The 27055-nt window shown below is 42.0% G+C and overlaps 1 protein-coding gene across 1 annotated transcript in view; it reads right to left on the reverse strand.

Moving 5' to 3' along the window:
* Pld5 (phospholipase D family member 5) overlaps positions 1-27055 on the reverse strand; it is a 321195-nt gene that overhangs the window by 60218 nt on the left and 233922 nt on the right. Inside the window, exon 5 of the mRNA XM_052201062.1 lies at positions 20853-20980. Coding sequence (XP_052057022.1) covers positions 20853-20980 — 128 coding nt within the window. The remainder of the gene's footprint in view (positions 1-20852; positions 20981-27055) is intronic.

Genomic DNA, 27055 nt, shown 5'->3' on the forward strand with positions numbered 1-27055 from the left:
ATATGAAATCGGTAAAGATATATGTACCTGAGTAATGACAGTAAGACTGTCCTTGTTCTACAACAGTGGTTCTTGACCCACATGTGGGTCCTGATCCCTTTGGGGGATTGAACAACTCTTTCACAAGGGTCACCTAAGACCATTAGAAAACACAGACATTTACGTTACAATTCATAAGAGTAGCAGAATTACAGTTATGAAGTAAAACAAAACTACTTTTATGGTCAGGGTCATCATAACATGAGGAACCGAATTAAAGAGTCACAGCAGTAGGTTGATTGAGAACCATTGCTCTAGAAAAAGGTGATTCTCCAAGTTTACCATGCACACCTGAACAATGTCACTAGAATTTAGATGAAGAGTCAACAGGTCAGACAGAGACCGGTAGGAGAATTTTGCATTTTTTGGATGTTCCCAATGACATCACTGTGGCAGTGCTCTGTAGATCACACCCGCAGTGTGAAGCTCCAGAGCTGTCCTCCTTGTGTGGCAGCAAATAGCCATGCATGACTACTAAGCACTAAAGACAGGCCTAGTCTGAACTGAGAAGTATGGATAAGGATAAAACACACACTGGATTTAGAGCAAAGAAATGTCAAAAGTATTTCATACTGATTATATCTAAGACACTAATAATATTGATATCTTGGGTTAAATAAAATATTATCCCTCTTAGTCTTTAATTTTATCATTACTAATATATGTATTGAAAGGATGAGAATTACAGCCTAAAAATCCCCAGTGCCTAACTCTCAAATGACCCCAAGAAGTCAGAAGTTTAAAATGCTATCTCTCTCTCTCCAAAGAAGTTCAAACTCCAGTCTTCTAAGGAGCCCCAAACACCTCAAATTCCAGAGCCTGCTCTTTGTTAGAAAGGTCTAGGTGAAATGTCGCTTTCCAGAGCCTGCCCTTTGTTAGGAGCTAGGCAAAAGGGCCTTGAGTAAGTGATCCTGCCCCCCCCCCCTAATTAACTGCTTATCTTGCTTCTGTAAATTACTTAAGCCATCACCCCCACCCACGCAGCTATAGACCTCTGAGAAATTAGGAAACTAATTTGTCCACAGAGCAATCGGTGGGGGTGGGGTGGGGTGGGGGTGGGTGTCGGATAATTTAAACTGATTGGCCTAAAAACTATGGAGTGGTACAAATCAATTGGCTCGCACGGGCTCTCGATGCTAAGGAATGATTGGTTTGTGATTTGCGGGCTTTGTTGTAAACCTATAAAAGCTGTCCTAATTCTGCACTCGGGGCTCCACAGTCCTCTACTCCTGCACAGTGCACACTGTGAACCCCAGAGCCTCTAGAATAAAAATCCTCTTGCTGTTGCATCAAGACCATTTCTCACGAGTGACTTGGGTATCGCCTTCCGAGGTGTGGGGCACTGGGGTGCCCCTGTTTTTTGGGTCTTACAGTATGTGTTGATGATACTTGGGGGGCAACATGTACTATGTTTTATGTGTAGAGGTCAGAGGACACCTTTTTGGGGTTGGTTTTCTCCTTCCATCTTTATGTGACTTTCAGAGATCAAACTCAGGTGGTTAGGCTTGTGTAGCAAGTACTTCTGCTCTCAGAGCTATCTTCCTGGCTTAGTTATTTAATGTTTAGATTATTTATAATATGTAGAAAATGTAAAGTAGCATGTGTGAGTTTTGCAAGGCTATTTTTAGCATGGCTGCAGAGCACAAACATGGCCTTCTACCAGTGAGTCCAACATTGTTCTTGATGATGCTTCAGAACGGAGGCTCTTAAAGCATCACTGACTGCTTTGCCCTCTTCCTGCTGTTTTATGTGATGAATAAAGCCAGTATTTAACATCATCAATGGTCTTCCATTGCCTTAGAAGGTAAATGTCAAATTTGACTCTCAGCTTTCCAGACCACCAGTGCTCTATCTAATCTTCTTTTCTAATTTATGGATAATTGCTTGTTTCAAGACGCAGCTCGAAATATCAGCTTTCTGTTTGACTAATGATGATTGTGAACAATAGCGAGAAAGTATTTACTAGAACAGCCTGGCCTACCATGTGCTTTTGGGGGTAGCTTATTTTAATCTTTACTTAGTTGTGAAAGTCAAAATTGTAATTTCTACTAACAACAAGCATTTATTGAGGCAACTAAAATGAGGGATTTCTTCAAGAATTCCAAGGTGACCAAATACAGCAATAATTTTTGCTATACATATTTTACAGCTGTGGATTTTCTGCAATGTCCTAGAATACCTAAATGTACAGTTTGGAACATCTGTACATTATGTGTTGACTCTGAGGAATAAAAAGGATTTTTTAAAATAGAAATTTCAAACTCATTACTCTGCATTGACGCCATTCACCATTCAATGCTCTATCAGGAAAAGGTAGAATGTTAAGAACGAGTAGGCTGTACATAAAAACAAGACTGTTTCAGTGTAGGGCAGGGCAACACGTTCTTGGATGTCATTCAATAAAATGGTCTGGGGTGGACCACCCAAACTTCCAAGCAATCCAAAATAATTCTCACTTCTCCTTCTCAACATCTTAGTTGGGTTCTTAAGCATGGTGCATTGATTTCGATCCCATCTCATAAAATAATGAGCTGAAGACCCGGGCAGTGATGACTTACAAAGACCTTACTGTCTATGCTTATGTCCTATGGAACCCAACTCTCCACCCGTACATTCATGACGGGTGTGTTTCTGAAGCAGATAAGAGCACATACTGGCTGGCCTCAAAAACACCAAAGCAGTTCACACCAGCCACACATACAAGCAACACCTTATTTCTCAGATGCCATGGAAACTTCCAAACCTGTGAGTAAGGGAGAAGGAAGCTCACTGAAAGTAATTATCAACGCATCCAAGGAGAAACTTCTAGAAGAGAATGATTAAACATATAGGCTATTTTGAAGACTATTATAATGATGATATACATCCTTTTTATAATTTTGATTTAAGGGCTATTTTCCAGATGGCCTGCTAGAAGATTCTGTTGCATTCTCAGATAAGAAAATACCTCAGGGCTTGCTTGGGGCTTAAAGAGATTATAGAAGGGAAGTTGTTTATTTGTCAGAGAATCAGACTCACAATCTCCTGGGAGCTCTCATTCTCTTAAAAAGAACTTTAATGCATCTCTTTGCCAGTTAAACTCCTGATGTCACTGAAAACAAAATGAAAAAGTACTTGAGTTGTTGTCTTCTTTTCTTTTTTAAAAATTGGTGGTTTAAATTTAACTTGAGATTTTATTTTGTTTCCTTTTTAAAAATTCTTGGAAAAAAATCTTCACAGCTTGCAGTGTTGACAGTGGTCCAGAAGACCCAGGACCCCCTGCAGCTCCCTGATGACTGCTGTGGAGCCAGCATCTGTCAGCCCTGCTCCCAGGGATCAACCAGAAATAGGTGCCTGGTGACAGTCCCAAGTCATTACCCATATTGCAGCCCCAGGGATGGGGAAGGAACCATGCAGTTGCCTAGCACTTAGCCTGTAATGGATAATTCAATTAATAAACTAGCAGCTCAACCTTAATCTAGTTATTGGTCATGTATTGAGGGATAGAGACTATTTTGTGTTTTATGGGAAATTGAAAAAAAAAGATGAGCATGAGAGAAATATTGTATTTCATGAGTTCCTATAAGGAAGAGAAGCAGCTATGGAGAAATTATTAAGCATCCTTGGGATGTCTTCATTGAATTTCCATATATTCTCCAAAATGTTCATAAGAGAAGAGAACCGCTATTTTATAGATCAGGAAATAGGTTTTGCAAAGGCTGTGCAATTTTATCAAGGACACACAAGGAAAAGAATTCTCATTTAAAAAACTACTCTCTTTCCACATGTTTCTTGAAGCAAGCAAAAGGAAACAAAACAACACAATAATTCATTAGAACGAAGGCTTCACAACAGGCTCACCTGTGATAGAGCATGACAGATGGGCAGTTTCTTTCCTTAACATTTTCAAGTAAATAGTTTTTCTCTGTTTTGCCCATATCAAAAATTACACACACACAACCATCTAATACTGTAAGTGATTTGCCGTTTCCCACAGGCTAATTCCCCAGGCACAGTCAGGTGAACGTGGTTGCTTGGTTGGCTCAGTGTTCAATCATAACATCTCTTCCCTGGTTGGACATGTCCAGGAAGCTGGAGATAAGAGTAGAGGCTAGGAATGTCACCCAGGCCAAGAGTCACAGCCCTCGGAGGAGACACTTTGTTCTCTGCCTTGTGTGCTATCTGCCATCTTATTATCTCTTTCCTGGAAGGTGAAGTTTCTTCCCCCTTGTGAGCATAAAGCCCCAAATGTGAGCATGAGGGTGAAACATTGACATGATTATGGCTATGAGGTGTTTCTTACATAAAACAGCTGGACTCTGAAGACCCTACCTCAGGAGAGAAAGAGGGGGTGGGGTGTGGGGTGGGGGATAGATATGATGAATAGTAGTTCAGAAATGATGACACTAATATGTCACTGACGGGTTATTTTCTGGCTTACACACACACACACACACACAAACACACAAAACTTGGACCTATTCAAACCTATACTAGCTTTTATTGTTATTTATAGAAATTCAATGATAATTGAGATGTTCACTAATAATGGTATGATATATTCAGACACCCTTCCCATACATACAATTTTGAAAACTGAGATTTTCGTTAACTATGTCCTGAACATATAATAGTTAATGTCTGCACATGGTTTAAGTAAATTTCTTCATTTTACCACCTTTACATCATAGTTTTTGTTCTTTTTCAGTCACTATACATTAATCCTTGTATCTATCTCATTGTTTTACATCTTTGAATATGTGATGGGTTAAAGATGGCACCAAACAGAAAGAGAGGAGAATACACAAAGACACAGAGATGAGAAATTTAAGTCTTGTTCAGAGAGCAGTTAGTAATGTCAGTTGGCTGGTGGGTGGGGCCATAGAAGTTACTAGAATAGCTAGTTATTGATAGATGTTGTACTGGCTAGTTTTGCGTGTCAACTTGACACAGGCTGGAGTTATCACAGAGAAAGGAGCTTCAGTTGGGGAAGTGCCTCCATGAGATCCAGCTGTGGGGCATTTTCTCAATTAGTGATCAAGTGGGGAGGGCCCCTTGTGGGTGGTACCACCTTTGGACTGGTGCTCTTTGGTTCTATAAGAGAGCAGGCTGAGCAAGCCAGGGGAAGCAAGCCAGTAAGAAACATCCCTCCGTGGCCTCTGTCTGCATCAGCTCCTGCTTCCTGACCTGCTTGAGTTCCAGTCCTGACTTCCTTTAGTGATGAACAGCAACGTGGAAGTGTAAGCTCAATAAACCCTTTCCTCCCCAACTTGCTTCTTGGTCATGATGTTTGTGCAGGAATAGAAACCCTGACTAAGACAGATGTGAATGAAATCAAGGAGAGTGTTACATGAAGAGAGTTCCTGAAGTATCTGGGTACTGGGAAATGGGGTCATCCAGGAACATGATCTCGGAAGAGAGATTGGAATTAATGACAATAAGAAGCCAAAAACAAATACAAGCCACCAAGACTCATCAGTTCCAGAAAAGGCGGCTGATGTCATACTCCAGTGTGCACATAAGTAATGTGACTCTATCCAGGGAATGGAGCGTGAAGACCTCTTACCACTTAGGGATTAAATGTATGTATGGACTAGGAAGGAGGAGGGAAAGGGAAATTTAAGATGGCTGCAGCTTTGGGGTGAAGTGGCTGAAGAGCAGAGTCAAAGTGTAGAAACAAAGATGATCTAAGATGAAGGAAAATGAGAAATTTCATCTGTGTGTATTTGTAAGGCCATGTTACGGTTGGAGGTATGCAGGCAGAAAAAGAAAAGGGATCCCCATGCCTGCCTCCGCAGAGACTACTAGAAGGTATGACTAGGCTCAAAATCTGGCAGCTGGATAGGTCACAGTGTTCTATCAGGGTGTGAGGTCAGCATAATCGCTCAGTAGTACATCTGTCTCCTTCATCACTAAGCTTGTTGCTTAACTGCTTAGATGACACTGCTGCTTATATTTCTTATAGGTATCTATAAGATATAAAATTAAAATTCCCAGATGTCAGATAAGTGGCAGACATCCCCATTGCTCCGGCCTCCCCGAGTCCAGGTGTGTGTCTGACCACCTGCCTCCATAGGAGGTCGCAAACCCAGTCTCCCTCCCCACATGCTGTTTTAAGTCATACTTCATTCCATTCTTGTCCCATGCACAGATCAATAAGAGTAACCTAATCACAGACAGTTCAGACATTTTGACATAAATCTTTCATTGCACTTCCAATAAAAGCACAAGAGATGCATAGGAAGCGAGGCCAAACACATTCCTGTTGTGTCTAGTCATGACATTTTTGTTGGGGAACATTCTTCAAAAAGTAAAAAAAAACACTCACAAGAAAGCAGATAGTTGTACCCAGGAGTCACATTACATGGGTGGCATGCTACTGGAACACAGAAAGCAGTTCAATAAAGTTTTTGACATTCGTGAGGCTACTGAAGATTCTGGCAGTGGTATGCTGGAGGAGGAGATGGAATACAGACCTCGGAATGGCAAGGAAGGGAAAGAAAGGGGTCAAGGGAATGTGTGGCCTCTTCCTGGCCCTCAATCTACTGTGCTGGTGTTGGGTATTCAGGGCTTTCCTATAAGTCCTTGGATGAGACAAGCTAGGGAAGTTCTACAAGTCCATTTCTTCCAGGAGTGAGATGGGTCTTCCATCTCATTAGTGATAATTACCATCTGATGGGTTTATGTCCTGCATTTTTAGAAAATTCCCCCTTCTTACTGTGCTGTTATCATTTATCACAGCACCCTGTTTATTCCTTTTTTGGTGTCAGTCAAACCTACTTTCTTCCTTTGGCTATTTCTTCTGTAGTCAGACTCTTCCTTCAAATTCTAAGTTCACTGACATCAAGGCTATACTTTTCTGTTGCTTTATTTTTATTCCTATAGATTAATTTATGTTGGTAAATTGTCATGAGCTATGTGTGTTTCTTGTGAGCAGACTCTGAAAACATAGCTGGAACCTTTGTCTCAGACTTGTGTTTATCCAAGTGCCTCTGAGATTTCTTGTCCTGGAACAGGCTGCCTCCCTGACATTGTGATAAAGAGAGAGAACAGCACACCGGCAAAGGGTATTAGAAAACTGTACCTTTGAGAATAGCTAGGAAGTAAATCAATTCCAATAGATGTCACTACTGTGTATCCCATGGTATGAGTGAGCAAGACTATTATTTGTGGATGCTATGGTGCCTGATTAGATGTTCTGTTATGTACCCACCACTTGTTCTTTTACTTTGCTTGCTATATAAGCTAACTCACTCAAAAATCATTAAGTACAGCTATGATAGGTAATTCTCCAAACAGAACAATCTCCAATATCTGCCATGGTCTAAACAAAATAAGTAATGAAAACTGGAAGTTATTTTCCAGTTCTTCTCTATAAACTCTCATTGCTACAGTTAGGATCTGGATGGCTCATGTGTTAGGTACTTTTGTAACTAATCCTTATGTGTTAATTACTTTTGTAACTAATCCTCCTGTGTTAGTTACTTTGTAACTAATCCTTATGTGTTAGTTACTTTTGTAACTAATCCTCCTGTGTTAGTTACTTTTGTCACTACTATGGTCTCCAACAGAGAGCAGCTTGAGGGGAGATAGTTTATTTTGGCTCATAGTTCAAGAAGTCCTGGTCCATCACAGCCACAAAGGCACGGCAGGGATCATGGTGGGGGTGGGGGTGCAAATCTGGGTCTCTTCACATCTAGAGAGAGCATGCAGAGAGCAGGGGATTCTGGCTTCCAGATGGCCTTTTTTCTTTGGCCTAGGACCCTAGGCCGTGGGATAGTGCTGCCACATTCAGGATGGGTATATCTTCCTCCAGTAATACTCTCTGGAAAGTCTACACACACATTTCCAGAGGCGCGTTTCCTAGGTGATTTCAAATCTGCCGTATCCCCAAGGGTTCACATGTCATGGTTTGCTTCCTACCATGACGCTATTATAGTCGAGTGGATGAGGTGGAGCTGTTAGGAGGTAGATCCAGTGGAAGACTTTCAGGAATATAGGAAATGCTATTGAATCCAGGTGATCCTACGTTCTTCTTCTTCTTCTTCCTGTTCTGCACTTCCTGTCCATGATGTGGTTGTGTTCCACCTTGCCCTCTTACCACCATGTTCTGCCTCACTCTAGCACCAGTCCATGATGGGCTTAAATCAACACAACTTTGAGTGAAAATAGCTTATTCTCAGAGGCTGGCAAACTCTTTTTGAAGAAAACTTTAAACATATCCCTTTGACTTTCATTTTGGCAAAATCTTTTCTTTGATACTTGCTTCCAGCCTACTTAGATGTTTTTTGTTTTTTATTTTTTTAAAACAAGAATCCTGATAATTACCTATGGAACATGATGAAGTCCACCCATACTCTTGTCTAAATTCTTGACCTGGCCTTAGGAAGAATTCTGTTAGGCCAGTTTAGTATACTCAGATCTCCTCCTAGCAACTATCTATCCACTGATGTGCCTGACCCTACTTTCAAGAAATAAATTCCAACTCCTACATTTATGTATACAATTGAGCTCAGTTGCATACTGTGATCCACCCTTAGATTAGCAGAATAGTTTGTTATTATCACATTTAGAAAAAAAATCAAAATTTTCTTTTTAGAAATTGATCATGGCAGGTATTAATCACAGGAATAGAAAGCTAACAGACTCCTAATATTGTTTGGGAGACAACTGAGGATTCAGGGAGACGTGTGTGTATGTGTGTGTGTGTGTGTCTAAGATGATAAGAAAAGAGTCAAGGGTTTTAAATAGCTTCTTCTGGGAAGAGAGCAAATCTCCTGGAGAGGTCAGACACAGTGGAACAGTCTCTCCACTGAGGTACACATTTTGCAAATAATAGAGAGCCAGGGTCACTGCTCGCCAGATTGCTCCTGGAATTGGGACCAAAGGAAACATTTTCCTCTGTTTATTCTTTAGCTGAAAGCTTGAGCAGTAAGGCAATAGTCTAAGTGCCTCTCACCAGGCTATTACCCACTCATTTTCCATGGTGGAAAGGAGAGCTGTTGCCACAGTATAGTCACTTCTTGAAACCATGTCCTTGGGTTAGCCACTCAGCATCTGAATCTCAGCCCATCTGTGACTATAGAACTGTAACAAAAGTTCTTGTTGCTGTCATAATCATTGAGAAGATCAGAGAAATAAATGTGAAAGGAACTAAGCAAAATCTACAACAGTCTTTAGTCTTATTTGTCATGATAGTTATTTACTTAAGAGTTTACCCTCCAAGAGGTTACCCTACAGCTGACAAACTGTAGTTCTACTTATAAAACTCATATATATATAGCCATAGATACCTCCTCTGTGCATCTGCAATGGGTTTAGACCTGAAGGGTCCAATGCTACATTTCTCCATGAAAGGTCTAGATAGAGTTCTGTTAAATATCAGAACCCCACTGTATCTTGACCAACTCTAGAATGTCTGGTTTCAAAGGCCAGGGTCCTTACGTTCCTGTTTTCTAATGGGGCACGCACTGGATGCTCACATATACTGTAGTGTGAATTGGTGTCATTTTGCTGGAGTCTATGAGAACATGCATGCCAGACCTTAATCAAAGGCTTTGGAGAAGATTTGGGATTAACACCAAGGAAGATGAATTTTAAGAGAAATCCATTAATAAAATGCTCAGGGAGAAGTGAAACCTCTGTCACTTTTGTGCATGCAGTGGATGGTTGTCACTGATGAAGGCTGCTGTCTAAGAGAGTTCTGGTATAAATAGGAAGAGAGACAAGCTCTCCTAAATCATTTTCTTTTTCTTAGAAAATGCTCCCAGGCCATGTTCTCCTGTCCTTTAGTTTCTTCTGCTTTCTGTTTGTGTTTGAAGCAGTGAACTGAGTGTTTTCTTTAACAACAACTCTTACTTTTTCTGAGCGTTGTGCGCAAACACTACAGAAATGACAATGACAACTAAAAATAACTTGAAAACAAAAACATCTAAGGCTGACATTTTTCATCTATTTGGGATGAATCTCGGAGACTCTGGCAGGCAATCCTACCCTTAGAGAAGAACCTAGGGCCAGCTTCTGAGCTCCATTCTGTGGAGGTGTCCCTACATCTCACAGAGAGATCTATCTGAGGCCTCTACTCAGGAGATTATCAAGGGATTTGGGACATTGAAATCTCCCTCTGAGAAGATCACAGAATAGGAAGAATAATCACCGTCTTATTTGATCCTTAATCAAATTAATAAGTCAGAACTTGATAAGCAAGGATTCAAAAGCAAGAGTTAACTAATGCAAACCCAAAAATATGAGTTGAAACCACCATGACTGAGGTGAGAGGGGCAAGAGAGAAAGGGGGATAACAGGCATAAATAAGGGAAACTGGGATTTCATGTCATTAACCATACTCAGGAGACATCTATCATAATCTTCAGTATGAGCTCCTAATCCACAAGGGATTGAAAAAAAAAACAATTTATGGGGAGACAGTATATGGGTATGAGTACATTTTTATCCTATCTCTGATCTTGAATATACAATACATCCTGTACTGGTTGATTATGTGTATCAACACAAGCTAGAGCCATCAGAGAGGAAGGAGCCTCAGTTGAGAAAATGCCTCCATGAGATCTAGCTCTAAGTGGATCTCATGTTAGTGATAAAGGGGGAGGGTTCAGCCTATGGTGGGTAGTGATATCCCTGGCTAGTGATCCTGGGTTCTATAAGAAAATAGGCTGAGCAAGCCCAGAGGAATAAGCCAGTAAGCAGCACCCCTCCATGGCGTGGGCACCAGCTCCTGCCTCCAGGTTCCTACCCAGTTTGAGTTCCTGTCCTGACTTCCTTTGGTGATAAACAGCAATGCAGAAGTGTAAGCTGAATCAACCTTTTCCTCCCCACTTACTCTCTGGTTATGTGTTTCACTGCAGCAATAGAAACTCTAAGACACAGCTGGAAGATAACCAGAGAACATGTGAATTTGGAACTCTGACCTACAACCTACAGCAACTAGCCAGGGCTCTCCTGGCTGCCACCGTCCTTATAGGGAGCCAAGAAGCAGGTTTTAGCAATCAACATCAGTGACCAAAGCCTGACCAGTGACTTTTGGTTCCCCTGGCTTTTGTCTTTGCTTCCAACTTACGACTGATAGAGAAATCATGTATGATACACCCTCCACATCCTGAGCCCAGCTTGAAATGTTTCTCCATTGCGTCTGTGCCCCCTTCGACTCTCTCTGGTGAGCATTGGTCTGATTCCTGTGAACATCCAAGTCTAGTTACTAAATGCTATGGCTTTGGCTCCATTGTTCAAATTTGTTTAATGTTGCTTAATTATCTAGGCATCGCCTGTGATAATAACCACAAAAGCTCTATGGCAGGTCATTAAAGCCTTGCCTTCAGTGTGTCACAGTCAGTGGGCCGTGCCCCTGTCATGCCATGGCACCCGATACTGTGCTGTTAAGAAGGCCATGTGTTTTTGAAAGAGATCATTGATGACAGGAAATAAGCATTAATACCAGCATTCCTTCTCAGTCTAAACAACTCTGGTTCCTGGGCATCAGCTCAATGCCTAGTTAATTGACAGTTCCCATGCTTCAGGTGTGATGCCAGGTAAGTTTTAGTGACTCTTTTGGTTCCCTAGCAACACCATAGATTATTATTCTTGTTCAATTTTAGAGATGAAGAAATGAAAACTCAAAGAGATGGCATGACTTTCTCAGGGCCATACAACTACAAGAGCAAGAAAAAAAAAGTCAGTTTTCTACTCTGACTTCAACCTCTGTATTTCAGTGCAGGACAACAGCTTAGAAACAGCCAACACAAACAATGAGATGGGAGAACGGCAAACCTAGCAGCAGCTCCAGTCTCCCAAGGTCAGAGCATCACTGAAGAGGGGAAAATCCACAGCTGGTAGGGGATGGTGTTGGGGAGGGTTGTATTGGGTTTGAAGGCAAGTCTCTTGAACTCAAGGGAATCATAATTTAGGAAATCCTTTAATCCAGTGCTTTATATCTAGGGGAAAAATGATCAGGAGCTAACAAGATGGCTGAGCAGGCAAAGGTTCTTGCTGTCTGATAGTATAAGCTCAAGGAAGGAACTGGAGTTCAATCCCAGAAATCCATGTAAAGGTGGGAACCAACCAAATGAAGTTCACATCTGGCCTACACACATGCACACGTGCAGGCACAGGGCACATGGTCTGTCACATACAAAATAACAATATATATTGAATATATATTGTTTACTATATATATAGTACATATATAGTTTATGTATGTATATGTATATGTATATATGTATCTCTTTTCTTTCTTTTCTTTTCTTTTTAAGTGATCAGGACAGACATCTCAAAACAAGCCACATTAGGAGACCTCAGGCCATCATGCCATTTGAAAAAGAGGAGAATGTGAAGGTGGACAGGACACTGACTATTATCTCAGACATAAACTTTACTCAGAAACGATGCTATGACTAGTCCTTATGCTAGCACGGGCAGGAGAAAGGGGAAACAAGCTCTTGTTCCTCCAAGCCACCACATAAACGGAGGCAGGAGACAATTCAGTAACTTTAAAAGAATGGTTCCCATAGGAGACAAGAAGAAAAAATTTATTTATGCTCTTTTAAATATTGCTTGCTGAATTGCTGCAATAGAAATTGTAGAAAATTTGCATAGCTTTGTTATTGAAAACACTGTTTCCTTATACATATATTTTTATTAAAAGTAGGGACTTCCACCCCCTCATTTTCTTTAAAATGCATATGCAAACAAAATGGCCTTTCTGCTGCGCTGCACAGGTAATCTTTCAACCAATAAGGAAGAGCTAATTATTTGCTTTCCTTTGTTAAATGTTTTCTAAGCACTATTAATTATTCCCTGCTGTATTTGCACTTGAATTGCCTTTTGCCTTTTCACTTACATTTTGTTCTTGATAACTGGTTACCTGAATTATCGGTGCACCCCTTTCCTAGGAGCTAGTGCACGCCTTCAGAAGCTTATAAATTTTAAGAAAAACATCATCTCAGTGCTAGCACCAAGTAGGAAAGACTGAGCCACCTGCACCAGTGACTCCTGCCCATCACACTCCATGGAGTTGCAGCTCTCTGCCTGTGACCTTTTCTTTGAATAGAAAAAAAAGCAGGAGGAAGACAGACTCAAGGGCTGGGGAGATGAATCAGGCAACAAGTTACTTGCTGGGCAATCATGAAGAACCTAGTTGCCATCCCTAATCCCTCAGAATCCACTTTATATAAAGCCAGACATGGCATCATGTGCTAGTAACCTCACAGCTGGGGAGGCAAAGATGGGTGGATCCTCAGGACTAGTCTAGCTGAAAAGTGGGAGACCTTGTCTCAAAGGTGAGGGTTGGTTGCAGTAGGGTAGGATGGGGGAGGGGGAACAGGGATGCCATCCTGAGGATCAACACTTGCAGCTGTCTTCTGTTCTCTGATATATACACACGTATACATGTACACACGTGCATACATATATGCACCACACACATATATTTCAGGAAATAATAAAAAAGAACCAGCAAGTTCCTGTGCTTGTGCCTCTGCCCCCAGAGGTCTGGCCAGCCATACGCTGGCAGGCAATGGCCAACCTATTTTTATCTTGTGGAGACTTTCTGGCCTGGAACACCCGAAATGTCTCTACCCAGCTAGATAAGTTCCCACTGGCAGGGCGCTACCACACCAGCCCCAGTTTCAAAACCTCCACAACCTTTGTGGTGCACTTCAGGCAAACCCATGCCTTGCCACCATACCTTTCTCTCTTGAACCCAAATGTGCTGCCTGTGTGAAGGAAAACACAATACAAACTTAGTTCAGAAACAATGGTAACTCAATTGCTGGGCACACCAACTAAAACCTAATCTTGTAAGCCTTATTAAATCTAAATCCTCTGGTGGCAAATCCTGATGGATCTGTCATTGAACCTGGGATACAGTTATAATTACATCTTGTCCTTACTCTGTTCTAGTCCAAAATGCCTAAATCTCTCCTGCTTCCTCTTTTCCTCCATCCAACCTGGAAATCCTGCCTACTCCCCAGTGATTGGCTCCTTTATTCATTAGGGAATTGGTTCACAAGAAGTCACCTGAAGACGTGACTCGCTCCTTGTCTGCAGTCCCTCCCAGAAGAGTGGAATTAACATCAAAATACAAACAGTACCAGGCCCATTCACAACACACACACACACACACACACACACACACACACACACACACACACACTGAAATACACAAGAAAGGAACTCAAACACTGGATAGGTCTTAGTGACTTTTTTTTATCATTAATTCCAAGCTATAGTGATATCTGGTGAAGGACTGTGACTTCGACTCATGTCACTGTCCACCAAGTGATCATGCTAGAAACAGCAGCTGTGATGGAATCAGCATCTTTAGGCTCAGAAACATTATCACAATTCAGGTGCTCCAGGTATAAACAGCCACAGTGACCCATCTCCTTAGATCATCTTCTACAACAGCCCACAGGATATAAGGAATATTCTCTGAAGACAGGCTGTCTCTGTTGACAGTGTTGTCCTCTTCTGGTGCCCCAGATCCAGGTGCTGGGAGCAGTGCCACCTGCTCTCTCTGGTACATGCTTCATGGCCCACCAGTCACTGTGACACCACCACTCTGCCAGTGTTCTTCCTTCAAATATTTCCTTCTGCCCTTAGTCACTGTCTCTAGCAGTCAGAGTGATTGCTGTTGCTTGAGTTTGTGGATATGAAATTCCTAGAGTTACAGAGCCCAGATCTCTCTGTACGTTAGAGGTAACTGACCTTCCAGCCTTCAATTAAAGATTCTGCCTCAGTATCCCTATGCATAATCTTCAAGTGTCTATAAAATTAATCATGAGAAGCGTTTCAAAGTCAACCAGGCATGATGAGATCCACATCCTCACTACCTTCTCATAGCACCTTAGCACACTGAAGAAATTTATTTAAAGGAAACCCATAGTTTCTCAATCTTAGATGGTGAGAGTCTTTTTCCTAGGCAATGACCAAGACCATGTCCCTGAAATAACACGGCATAATAAACATCTTAGAAAATGAGTGATTGTAGGATTAATTTCTAGCTCCAATATTAAAAGCTTATGATCCAACTTATCACTCAGAATTTGACTGGTTAGGTGGTTCCCTGTCCATGTATCAGGCGTTTGGGCAAGTTGCTGAGTTTTGGGGTCTTCCTCGTTGTACTGGCAGGTTTTGTGTGTCAACTTGACATAAGCTGGAGTTATCACAGAGAAAGGAACCTCCCTGTAGAAAATGCTTCCATGAGATCCAGCTGTAAGGCATTTTCTCAATTAATTATCAAGGAGGGAGGGCCTAGCTCATTGTGGGTGGTGCCATCCCTGGGTTCTATAAGAAAGTAAACTGAGCAAGTCAGGGGAAGCAAGCCAGTAAGAAACCTCCCTCCATGGCTTCTGCATCAGCTCCTGCTTCCTGACCTGCTTGAGTCCTGACTTCCTTTAATGATGAACAGCAATGTGGAAGTGTAAATGGAATAAACCCTTTCCTCCCCAACTTGCTTCTTGGTCATGATGTTTGTGCAGGAATAGAAACCCTGACTAAGGAATTCTTGTAGGTTTCATTCTCCTGATCTCCACACTCCCCTGCCCAAGAGCCGATTTATTTTCATGGGTATCTTTTCATTTCTTCTACCATAAAAGTAGCTAACATGAAAATGTGTGCATGCTCAGGGTTTAAATAGGCCTATTCTTTGTTGCAACCCCATTAAAGAACACTCTTTAAATAACTACATATAGTATAATACAATAATCCCATTACAGAACAATACTTAAATCTCTCTCCTTTCCCGAGTTGCCAGGTTCTTGATGTCAATGAACCTATTGAATTCCACCTTTCAACTCCAAGCTAAGAGGGTTTGTTCAAAGACTATAAATGTAACTTTTTCTAAAAGCCTTATTTTCATGTTTCCCTCCCCAGCTTCTCCCATTTCAGTTTCTCGCCTCCAGAGCCTGAGACTGCTGAATGCCTTCCTTTCTCAAACTAGCTGGCCTTTGTTCCATTTCTCCCCCCCCCCCCCACCCCAGCTACAGTTTTCCTTTCCTCCCTAGTGTTTTTGAGGTGCTCTCATGAAGTGGGGAGTGTGGAGAGGTGTTCTTTCTTCCCACAGACCTCCCTGTGGGCGGTAATTCTATGGGAGTCCTTGACAAAAACAACAGGAGATGAGGAATACAGAAGCAAACACATATGCAGGGACTCCTGGTCTTTGAAATCCAATGCTGAGGTGTAGAGAGTTTGTAAAGCTTCGGGAATGAGTGAGAGACACCATTTTAGGACCACCACACTGCATGCCATTGGGGCAACGCAGGCATGTTATTTAGGGCAACACAGGCATGTTATTGGATGCAAGCGAACAGGATTTCTGAAAGAATTATGACTTTGTTTTTTCTTACCCCAAAGAAGCAATGTAAACAGACTTTTTTGGTAAGGATACCTTATTTTTAAAACTGAGTGGTGGTCACAGTCAAATAAAAGCAAAAACTTTAGTATTGAAGGGCATAGGTTTGAATTTTATCGTCACCATTTCCTGGAAGGTCACAGGACCCCAAATTGGGGTCCTGTGACCTCTCTTCTTCTGTAGAATGAAGCAAAGTTAGAATTATTTAAAAGCAAGAGAAATGGTGAAAATGGAAGGAACTCATGCCCTTCATGTGCACAGAGAAAAGCCAGGACATAGAGGAGTTGAAAGATCAACTCTAATCAATTCTTTCACAGCGCAGATTTCTTAGCAGAGATTTCAGACAATCATTATTAGCCATAATCTACATTTCACTAGAAAAACTCACAAAATGTAAAGCTGACGGCGTAAGATGAACTTGACTCCTGGCAGATGTATTATGGTTGAAAGGAACACTCATTCAAGGTGACATAGTGTTGAGTAACTATTAGGTTTTAGGAAGAGTGTGTGTCCAGAAATGACAGTCAAGCTGGGCTACAGAGGATTTCTGGCTGTTCCATAAAAGCTGGCATTCCTTGGGAACTTGTGAAACAAGTTTCTCTCTCCCCAAAAGAGTCATGTCCCTTGCCTCTGGCAAAAAGGGACACGCAGCTTTCCATGGACCTGGACTTGCAACTTTTACTAATTTCATTTCTTGGTACCTCCATTGCTCTCTCCTGAAAACTCTCCCTTTTCACACAGATAGCCTTGGCCATGTCCAGTCCTTTTTTTTTTTCTTTTTTTTTTCCTTTTGTCCTCTCTCTGTTCTGGGCTCTTCTAGTTGCTTCTAGATATTATTTCTCTCTTTTACACAATGAAAATCTTCCCCAATCATGATCCAGCCGTTTCAGTGGTTTCTTCACTGTGCATACAATAACATGGCACCCCAACCAAGAATGATGTGGCCAAGATAGGCCAGGCAGGAGGCACTATTTGTGCTCAGAGGGACAAGGTGCAAGTGAGAGAGAGGCCCTGGGTGTATGGGAGTTGATGCAGGGAAGCTACTGGGATAGTAAGTGTTCTCGTGAGAGACTCTTAGACCCCTCCTGCTTTCCAGATGGTATGTGCACTACACTTCCATCAAAAGAGTGCAGTTTGCTCCAGATGGAACACAGGGAAGATGACTGAAAGCGTAGGAGCAAGATTTGGTTTTGCCTTTGTGATGGTTTGAATAGGTGGCTGCCATAGACTCATGTGTTTGAATGCTTGACCCATAGAGAGTGGAATTATTAGAAGGTGTAACTCTGTTGGAATAGGTGTGGCCCTGCTTTCAGAAGTGAGTTACTGTAGAGGTGAACTTTGAGGTCTCAGATGCTCAAGGTAGGCCCAGGGACACAGTTTCCTGCTACCTTCTGATCAAGATGTACAACTCTCAGCTCCTTCAGATTTCAGACGATCACTATTAGCAATAATCATGCATGCTGCTGCCATGCTTCTCACCATGATGATAATGGACTGAGCTTCTGAAACCGGAAGCCGGCCCCAATGAAATGTTTTCTTTCTAAGAGGTGCCTTGTTCATGGTGTCTCTTGTCACAAATAAAATCCCAACTAAGACAGTCTTTAGGACTTTTGTTCAGCAAAACAAGACATTGTGACTTTGGGTTAATTGCTGTGAGTTGTTCAGATTGCTAAGGATGAAATGGATGAGGCAGCTGTGGCTGATGTAACTGTTAATCTAAGCCGGTCAACATGGACCCTAAATAGGTTACAGCGTGTTTTATTATTTTGAATGAGGAAAGGGCGGGAACAGGATCTGTTGGTTTTATTATTTTTCTAGGATCACCATAAAAGGAAGATAGAAATAATATCTACCATTAAATTGTTATGGCAAATGAAAAATAGAAACAGAAACTAGAGAGACAGTCCAGTGCTTAAGCTCACACAATGCTCGAGTTTGGCTATCAGCACCCATATCTGCTAGCTCATAACTGTCTGTAACTCTACTTCTGGGGTATTCAAGGTCCCTGGTCTTAGGGTACCTACACTCCTTTGGACACCTCCACACACTGATACACACACACACACACACACACACACACACACATGCATGCACACACATACACACACATGCATGCATACACTCATGTAAATGCACACTTGCACAATTAAAAATAAAAATAAAATATTTAACAAATATTCATAATCACAGTGTTTGGCATGTAAATGGAAGCATTAGGAAATGACCCCCTTCTCCTGTCTTGGCCCACATCTCTGATCTACAAGAAATTTGACTTGTTATTACATTTACAACCAGCAGAAGAACACGTATTTCCACCGGAAAGCCCATATGGGAAACAACATATGGCTTAAACATTTCCCACCAGCACAATACATCCTCCTGCAATAGCCTTCCCAGGACATTTCTTAATTCTGTAGACAGCACTTAATTTCCCGAATAGATATACAATATGCAATGTTTTCTTTGATGATGTCTTCCTCTCCAGAGTGTTGTGGCATGTTTTCCTAGCTACAGCTGGAGTGAGAGACTGTTACAGTAATAATACTCTAACCTAGGTTACCTTAACTTTCTTTTAAAATTGAAACCAGAAAATCCACCTTGGCTGTGGTGTGGTTGAGGTGGGAAAACACCCCTTGTCTCAGAAGAGAGTGAACTTTTGCCAGCTTTTAGCCACGTTTACAAAATGCCTTGAGATCATTAAGACATCATGAGCAAACTGCTATTCTACTGTGTACTCAGCTTAAGTTTAACCTGCCTTTAAGCAAGCAATGTAAGAAGCTTACTATGCCTTGGATTTCCCATGTAATCAGCTTTTATAGCCTAATCTAAATGCATATTAATCTTCAGTTGTGGATTCTTTCATGCCCCAACCCAGAATAATATATTTGTGCATGTGTGTGTTGTAATCGTTTGCTGAAAGCAGCCAACAGGTTGAAATTAACCTTAAACAAAACCAATATCCACCATAAATGTTGGTAGCATTTATATCAGCCCATGGATACAGGCTGATAATATCTGTTTGTGGTTTGAGTGTTATTTTAGGTCAGTAAAATAATTTCTTCCCTTGTAAAACTCTGCTAAAGTTTTCTGTTGAGAATTTCCCATTCTTTTCTCCTGTGTTTTCTTTGGTGTTCAATGAATACAGAACAAAGCCCTTTGCTAGGGACAGGCAAAACAGATAGACACAACAGACAGACAACAGACACATGAACACACATATACAAGCACATAGAGATAAAGATTAGATAGAAAGATAGATAGATGGATAGATAGACAGACAGAGCCAGAGCCATGTGATATACAAGCACAGCAGACAGTCAGCAGGGACAGATCAGACACAGGGTAGGCAACCTATAGAGTGGTTAGTAACCATAAGTAAGATGGATGACCCAAGGAAAGAAATGGAAAATTCAAATTTGGGCTTTCTCTCCATCATACTATTCTAAGAGGAAACTCTGTCTTATTCCTTAATGTGACATCAACACATTTGGCAATTTTTCTTTTAGATGTACCAACACTTCAGTGCAGAGGAAAACAGCTGGGTCGCTGACATTCCGATTGCACACTACCTTTCTTCTATACCTAAGTATGCTTGCTGGCCTCGCGATGAACTAGAACTAGACGGAGAGGGGGAGAAGGGAAGGCAGATGTTTAAGGCGGAGAAGGAAAGAAAGGAATCTGAGAGGCTAATGGTTACATCATGCAAAGCAGCCAGTATCCGCCCCACCTCCCAGTTCCAGTTACCTGGAGTGATGCCATCTTTCTCCACTGGTCAGAGAATTACTGGCATCTTGGTGCTGTCTCCCCTTGTGCTCCTTACCAGAGTTCAGCTAGGATGGGCATGTGTGAGGTTTGTAGTGTAAGTGGTCAGGTGCTTGAAGCACCCAGTTACGGGAGCTTCTAATTCCCATAGACACATGGAAAACAACAGTTTTATAATCTCTATGGATCAGCTCTGGCCAGCACAAAAATATAAAAATTATAGGACTGTCTAAGTTTATCTTCAAGACATTTGACATTAATTAGATGTGAAGGGTATGATAACATTTCTATCTTAAGATCGTCTACTGGAATACTCCACATGATTTCTGCCCTAAATCACATGTTCTGTATTGAGCTGGCATGGTTTCCTGTCTCACTGATGGTGCAGGAGAATGCCTAGTACTCCAGTCTAGGTACTATAACACATAAGCAATTCGTTCTGAAGATGCTCACGATACCATCTGAGTTCCTAAGCTTTGACCCAATGGTCTTTCCACATTAACCAAAGTCAAGCCTCTTAAAAACCAGGCAGCTATACGTAAGAAACACTGAATTGGAGAATGTACCTCAATGGTAGGAAGCACGCTGAACTCGCTCCTTGGCCTCTCAGATTAAAAAAAAAAATGCTCTCTGTATTTGAGCGCTCTCTGGAGGCAGACGTTTTGATGGCTACAGATGTTGCATTTAGGTATGGTGGGTCAATTACCTGTCCAAGCGATCGCCAGTCTAAGCCTGCACTGCCAATGTACACATGCTGTTTGTCCACAATCCAGAAGGATGACTGCAGCCGGCCTTTGTTGTAGGCGGTCATGTTCATGTATGTCACCTCAGCACCTAGGAGGTCAAGCAGACACTGGTCAGCCTCCACTCCCAGACCCTGCATGCATCAGCAATCAGGCATCTACAAGCACTAATACCCAGGCTGTGGTAAGGGCAGTGAAAACTGGGAAGGAAGATCCAGGTGCTTTTGCAAGGCTTCAGTGATAAAGGCTCTCATGATGCTACATTGTTCCCCATGTTAAAAGAAATAAAAGGATTTGCCACATTTATGCCGAGGTGGTTCTGTCCATTGTGACAGGACCCTGGCTTCTCAAATGCCACTGATCAGCAAGAAAACTCCATTCCTGCTGGTTACCTGGACGATGAGGTCAGTACAGTACACATCCCTTTCTTATGAGTTTTGGAATAATGGCAATAAAACTGACAACTTTTAAAAGAACATTTCATTCATCCTTATGTCTGCCCCAATAAGAGACCAAATGGTTCATGTCTCCTATACCTTATTTCATTATTTTGCTTTTTCCTTATTTCATTATTTTACTTCTTCACTTCCCAGATTCATGATGTAATTTGGATTTCATCCCTTCTTGCCCTTTATTTAATACTTCTTAATACTTCTTAATTCAAGCCATGATTATCCAGGTCTTAATGAGCTGGAACCCAGAGCAGTAAACTGTCATTAAGACTGTCATGAAAATCAAAAACACCTCAACAGCTGAATGTGACCAGTTGTTTGAATCAGGGGGTGGTATAATCCACCATGAAGCATTGCCATCCCAAAATGTATTTATAGCATTAGTTTATTCTAACGCAAGGCCATTGTAAGTATATTAAAGTCAATTCTCTCAAAAGAGCAGGCTTACATGTATATAGTCAATGAACTAAGCTAGTCTTTAGGTATTCAGAAGTAATGAAGAGGATACATGCTACTGACACGTTACCTTGTGAGGATCATGATTACCAGGGACATATAGCATGTGTGCACAAGGATACTTCTGGGATATTTGAAAGGAGAGAGGCCTGGGCGAATGTACCTGAGTGGTAGAAAGCATGCTGAACTCAGTCCTTGGCATTCCATGTTTAAGAAAATGCTGTGCCTGAATGCTCTCTGGAGGCAGACATTTTGATGGCCACAGATGCTGATTTACACATGAACCTGGCCTTTCATGGGAAAACATCAGCTATGCCTCCTGGCTCCATGAGGCAAAGATGAAAAGAAGAGTCTGTGGGCCCAGACGCACCTAAGGAGATTTTCCTGAGAGTAGACCAGCTTTGTTCTTTCTTTCCCTTTTCATTCTGGAAGCAATACCCATGTGGTTCCTAGCTTTTAGCCATCCTGGTGCAGTAAGAACAGCTGAGGAAGACTGGTGATTCCCAAGGGGAGGAGCCATCAGGTAGAGCCAAATTTGAGTATCAGAACAGGGGGTCGTCATCCATGACAACTGTGAGGGACCTGAGTCTGAATAGAAGGGACACAGACAACAAAGGCTCTTGTCCTTGGAAATGGCAAAGGGTTTCCATGCCATAGTACCACAGTGGCTTAAAACAACTGTATGTCTCCCTTCTGGGAGTTAGCAGTCTATACTAGGGCTGGGTATGAGTATAATCGTGGAATACTTGCCTGGCATGCAAGAGGCACTGGGCTGTTCTGGTCTCAGCATTGCAAAACCAGACCAGACCAGCCTAGACCAAAATAAGTCAGACTATATCAGTGTACAGAGCCATATTTGGGAATCAAATCTCATGGTAGGAACTTGACTTTGGCCAAGGACAATCCCTGGCTTCAGGCGGGAATCTGACTTTAGGGCATAATAGGGAAGAAGGTTACAGCAGGAATTTTTATCCTAGGGTGGAGAAGCTTAGAGTGAAGGTTAAGCTCATTGTTCCTCCAGGTCTACGAATTCCTGAATTAAGCAGGTGACCCACCCAGATGCCGGAGCAGTCGAGACAAGGACCTCCAGGAGAAGCTAGACAACTTCCACCGGAACTCAGCCCGGAGTCTAGGGGGAAGGGCTTGCCCAAATTGTTAAAAGGTCTGACCGCCATTAAAGTTTCGGCCTTGATCAGTAAAAATATTGTCCTGGCCCTTCTTTCTTTTCACCCCTTTCCCATCTATCCCTCAGCTTCTGTTCCAGCAACCCAGTTCGTAATAGCTGCAGACAGCTATGGAATACAACAGATCAGAACAGACTAAACCAAACCAACTCAAACTACCTGAGAGAAGTCCACACTCAAGGCTTTGAGGAGGGCCACACCTGTGAGAATCTTTCTTGGCTTCTAGGAGCTCTTGGCTTTTGGCTGCAGCACTTCAGTCTGCCTTTTTTTTTTTTTTTCACTTGTTATCTTCTTCCTGGGCTTGCTTTCTTATCAGGACACCAGTCATGCTAGATGAAGGACCAGCCCTTCCAGAGACACCTCATTTTACCTTCTTATATCTGCAACAGCACTATTCTCACCTAAGGTGGCATTCTGTGGCACAGAGGAAAAAGTCTTCAGTGTGTCTTTTAAGGGATGCAATTCAACTTTAACTGGCCGTAAATTTTTGACAGCAATAGAATGGTGGGCACTGAAGAAAGGACATCCCTTTCTTCTGCAAGAGAAGAAAAGCACCTTCGGGGCCTGGCCCAGATTCTATCTGTAGCACCTAGCTCCAGCCAAATCCTCCTTATCCTGTCTAGAAACAATTTGAACTCTCTGAGATATTGTCTGCCCCTCATACAGTGTTTAAATCTTGGCTGAAGACCGGTTGCTATTTTCTGTGTGTTTTTTATTACGTTCTAACATTCCCGTTTGTTTTTGCTAGGTCGGCTGAATCCTCAGCTTACTAAGTCACTGGAGCCAAAACCTCTAATCTGCAAGGTCCGTGGAAACTCTCCTCTTTGACTTCACCTCACACTGCTTCCATGTTGCTCTATATTGCTACTTGCAGCAACTTCAGTTGCGATTTAGCCTAAAGAGTTTGCATTGGAGCCCATGGGTCCTGGCTGAAGCTCTGGCTACAGCCTCTGTAGATACTTAGAGACACCTAAAATGATTATGTTACAAAGAAGGTGACTTTCCTTTGGAAAATGTTTACTGAATAGTCTACATAAGACTTCTGTTCTGGATAAAAGTCAAGATAAAAGGTATAACCTGACTGATTACAATTCAGGCTTGCTAAAGTGTTCTGAGGTCATCTAGGCTGCCTCAAGGAAGCACTCTGAACTGGACAGTCATGAACACTGAATTTCTTTTTTATAGTGCTAGAGGCTAAGGGGCTAAAGATCCACTACCAGCCAAGGGTCTGCTTTCTCTTTCTTAGATGTCCTTACATTGTCTTCTCATAGACAATGGAAGGGGCAGAGAGCTGCTCTCAGGTCTGTCTCTCTGTATCTATCTCTGTCCGACAAGGCCTCACTATGTAGCCAATGCTGGCTTCAAAATCACAATCTTCCTGCCTTAGCTTTCTGAGTGCAGAGACTAGAGGAATGTATAACCTCATCTAGGGTCACTGATGTTAGTTTAAAAAGCTTCATGTTCATAATCCAATAACTTCCTAAAATGCTGTCTTCTAAAACCATTACTTTAAGTGCCAGAATTTCAACAAAGAAATTTTTCACAGACCAGAGCTGCACTCTTTATAATAACCAGGACATAGTTCATTCTGAGAAAGATAAGAAAGGATGAGTTCTCATCTCTGTAGTAGGGAAAATCATGAGAAGACTGAGACCAAGAAAGACAGTGACATTCTTCTGTCCAGGGCTAGAGGCACTCATACAAAAGTGGGGATCGAGTAATACATAATAATATTATTACTCTTCTGTTAAACATCTCTGGTGGACATGTTGCAATGTCTGGGGACACTTCCTGGATTGCAAGCCTCAAGGGTATATTATTGGCATTCAGTAAATAGATTGCTAAATATTCCACAAAGTGTAGATTAAACCTCAGAACAAGAGTCACCAAGTCCTATGTCAAACAATCCCTAGGATAAGAAATTCTGTATTACAGCTCTCTCTCTCTCTCTCTCTCTCTCTCTCTCTCTCTCTCTCTCTCTCTCCCTCTCCCTCTCCCTCTCCCTCTCCCTCTCCCTCTCCCTCTCCCTCTTCCTCTCCCTCTTCCTCCCCCTTTCCCTCTCCCTCTCCCCCCTCTCTCTCTGTGTGTGTTTGACCCTGTATCCCTGCTATTTCTATAATCATATTCAAAATTCTCTGTCCACCATCCCCTTGTTCCTAAATATGTATTTTCTCATATATGACGTGGAAACTTAAGGGTTCTTGGAAAGTCAGTTGTGTTGGATGGTGTTTTGCTGGGGCAAACATGGGAAGGAGCATTTCATTCAAGCAGACACAGGTGAAAGACTAAGGCAGACTTGTGCAAGAATGTTTCATTGAAGCTGACATAGGAGAAAGGATGTTCTGGTAAAGCAAGCTCGTGAAAGGACATGTGATGAAGGATTCTTTGCTGAGATATGCTTGTATTGGTCTGCCTTACATTTCGTAGTTCAGCTGCATTTGTTGGGATTCCATACAGAGAAAGACACCAAAGACTTCTGGTGGTGAGCCACAGCTTCCTGCCATTTCGACAGACTCAGGATGATCGGCAGAGTGATGTCAGCTGAGATAGAAGCACACACTGAGGCAAGACGCATGGAGGACATGTGGAGTTTGGAGAGCCTATACAGAGGGCTTGATGGACAGTGATGGAGAGAGAGCGAGGCTTGCTTACAGAGCTAGCTGTGCAATGCTTGTTGGTCTTGCATCTTTGCTGATCTTCACTCCCCTGAGAAAGGCACAGCCAAGAGCTTTTCCTGGTGTTTCTCCTTGGTCCCTCCTGCTGACTTGTTTTGAGGCTGAGGCCTCGTTGTCTCTTCTAGGTCGTGACACCACTGCTAATTTATGTTTGCTATCTCAACTCTACCAAACTGGACTATTGGTGTGTTTGTGAATGGACGCAGCTGCCTGCCATTGCTAACCTGTGAACCGACCTGCCAGTTTCCAGACAACACAAAGAATTCTTTCTAAAAAGGTCCACCTCTCTTGTATCCCTTCTTTCCTACTACCTCTGGTGGGTGGTGGGCTGAAAGGGAGGTGAAAGTGTTTAAGAACCATCATTAAACATGGGCTTTGCAACAATTTAAGTTACACATATATATGGGTCCCAAATAGCAATACAAAAACATGTCATTAGTAGCTTTTGACCAGTTACTAATGAGCCTTGCACAGGTATCAACAGGAGTCATACCAGTCATTATAGATTTCTGGAAAGGCTTTCAGATGTTTCCTGAGAGTCGGGTCTGTGGCAGAATCTATCTTATTAATCCATCTTCTCTTCAGAAAAGGATCACAGTTAGTTAGCCTGTTCTTATAAGCTTCATTTGTATTATCCAGTATAGTTCAATCCATTTAGAAGTCATTGGCTTGAAGGCTAAAGGGGAGCATTGAAGAGTATAATGAGACATCTCTGCTTTCAAACCATTCAGTAAGGGAGAGGTAACTTTAAAAGTATCAGTTAAAACTTCAGTTGTGGAAAGAGTGAGTCCTGGACTAGGGAGATGGCTCAGTGGTTGAAGCATTTGTCCCACAACCCTGACAGTATCTCACACCTGCAATTCCAGTGCTCCCATGGTAAGAGGGCAAACAGACAGGAGGCTCCCTGGAAGCTGTGGGTAAGCTCAGCCAACATATACAGAGGCTAACAGGACATTGTGTTTCAAACAAGGTGAAGCAGGGGCCGCAACATCCAAGGTTTATCCACACACACACCATGGTATATATGTTATACACACATATGCACCACACACACATATGTACATACACATGCATGAACACATAGGTATGTACACACATGTATATATACACTCACACATGTATTATATACTCATACACATATATACACATATACATATATACACTCACACATAAATGTGCACACACGCATTCATGGATGTACATACCTGCACATGTACATATAGAGAAACTTAAGAGCTCAGTGCAGTTCCAACATCTATTAAACTATCCTGAAACCATGATGAGGAATTTTTTATGTGGTTCAAAAAAAGTCTGTCTTTATATCTGGGTTGTTTCCAGCTTCTGGCTATCACAAACAAGACTGCTATAAACACAGTGGAACACATGCCCCTGTGGCCTG

Source organism: Apodemus sylvaticus, chromosome 12 (genome assembly GCF_947179515.1).
Source record: "Apodemus sylvaticus chromosome 12, mApoSyl1.1, whole genome shotgun sequence".
Classification (NCBI taxonomy): domain Eukaryota; kingdom Metazoa; phylum Chordata; class Mammalia; order Rodentia; family Muridae; genus Apodemus; species Apodemus sylvaticus.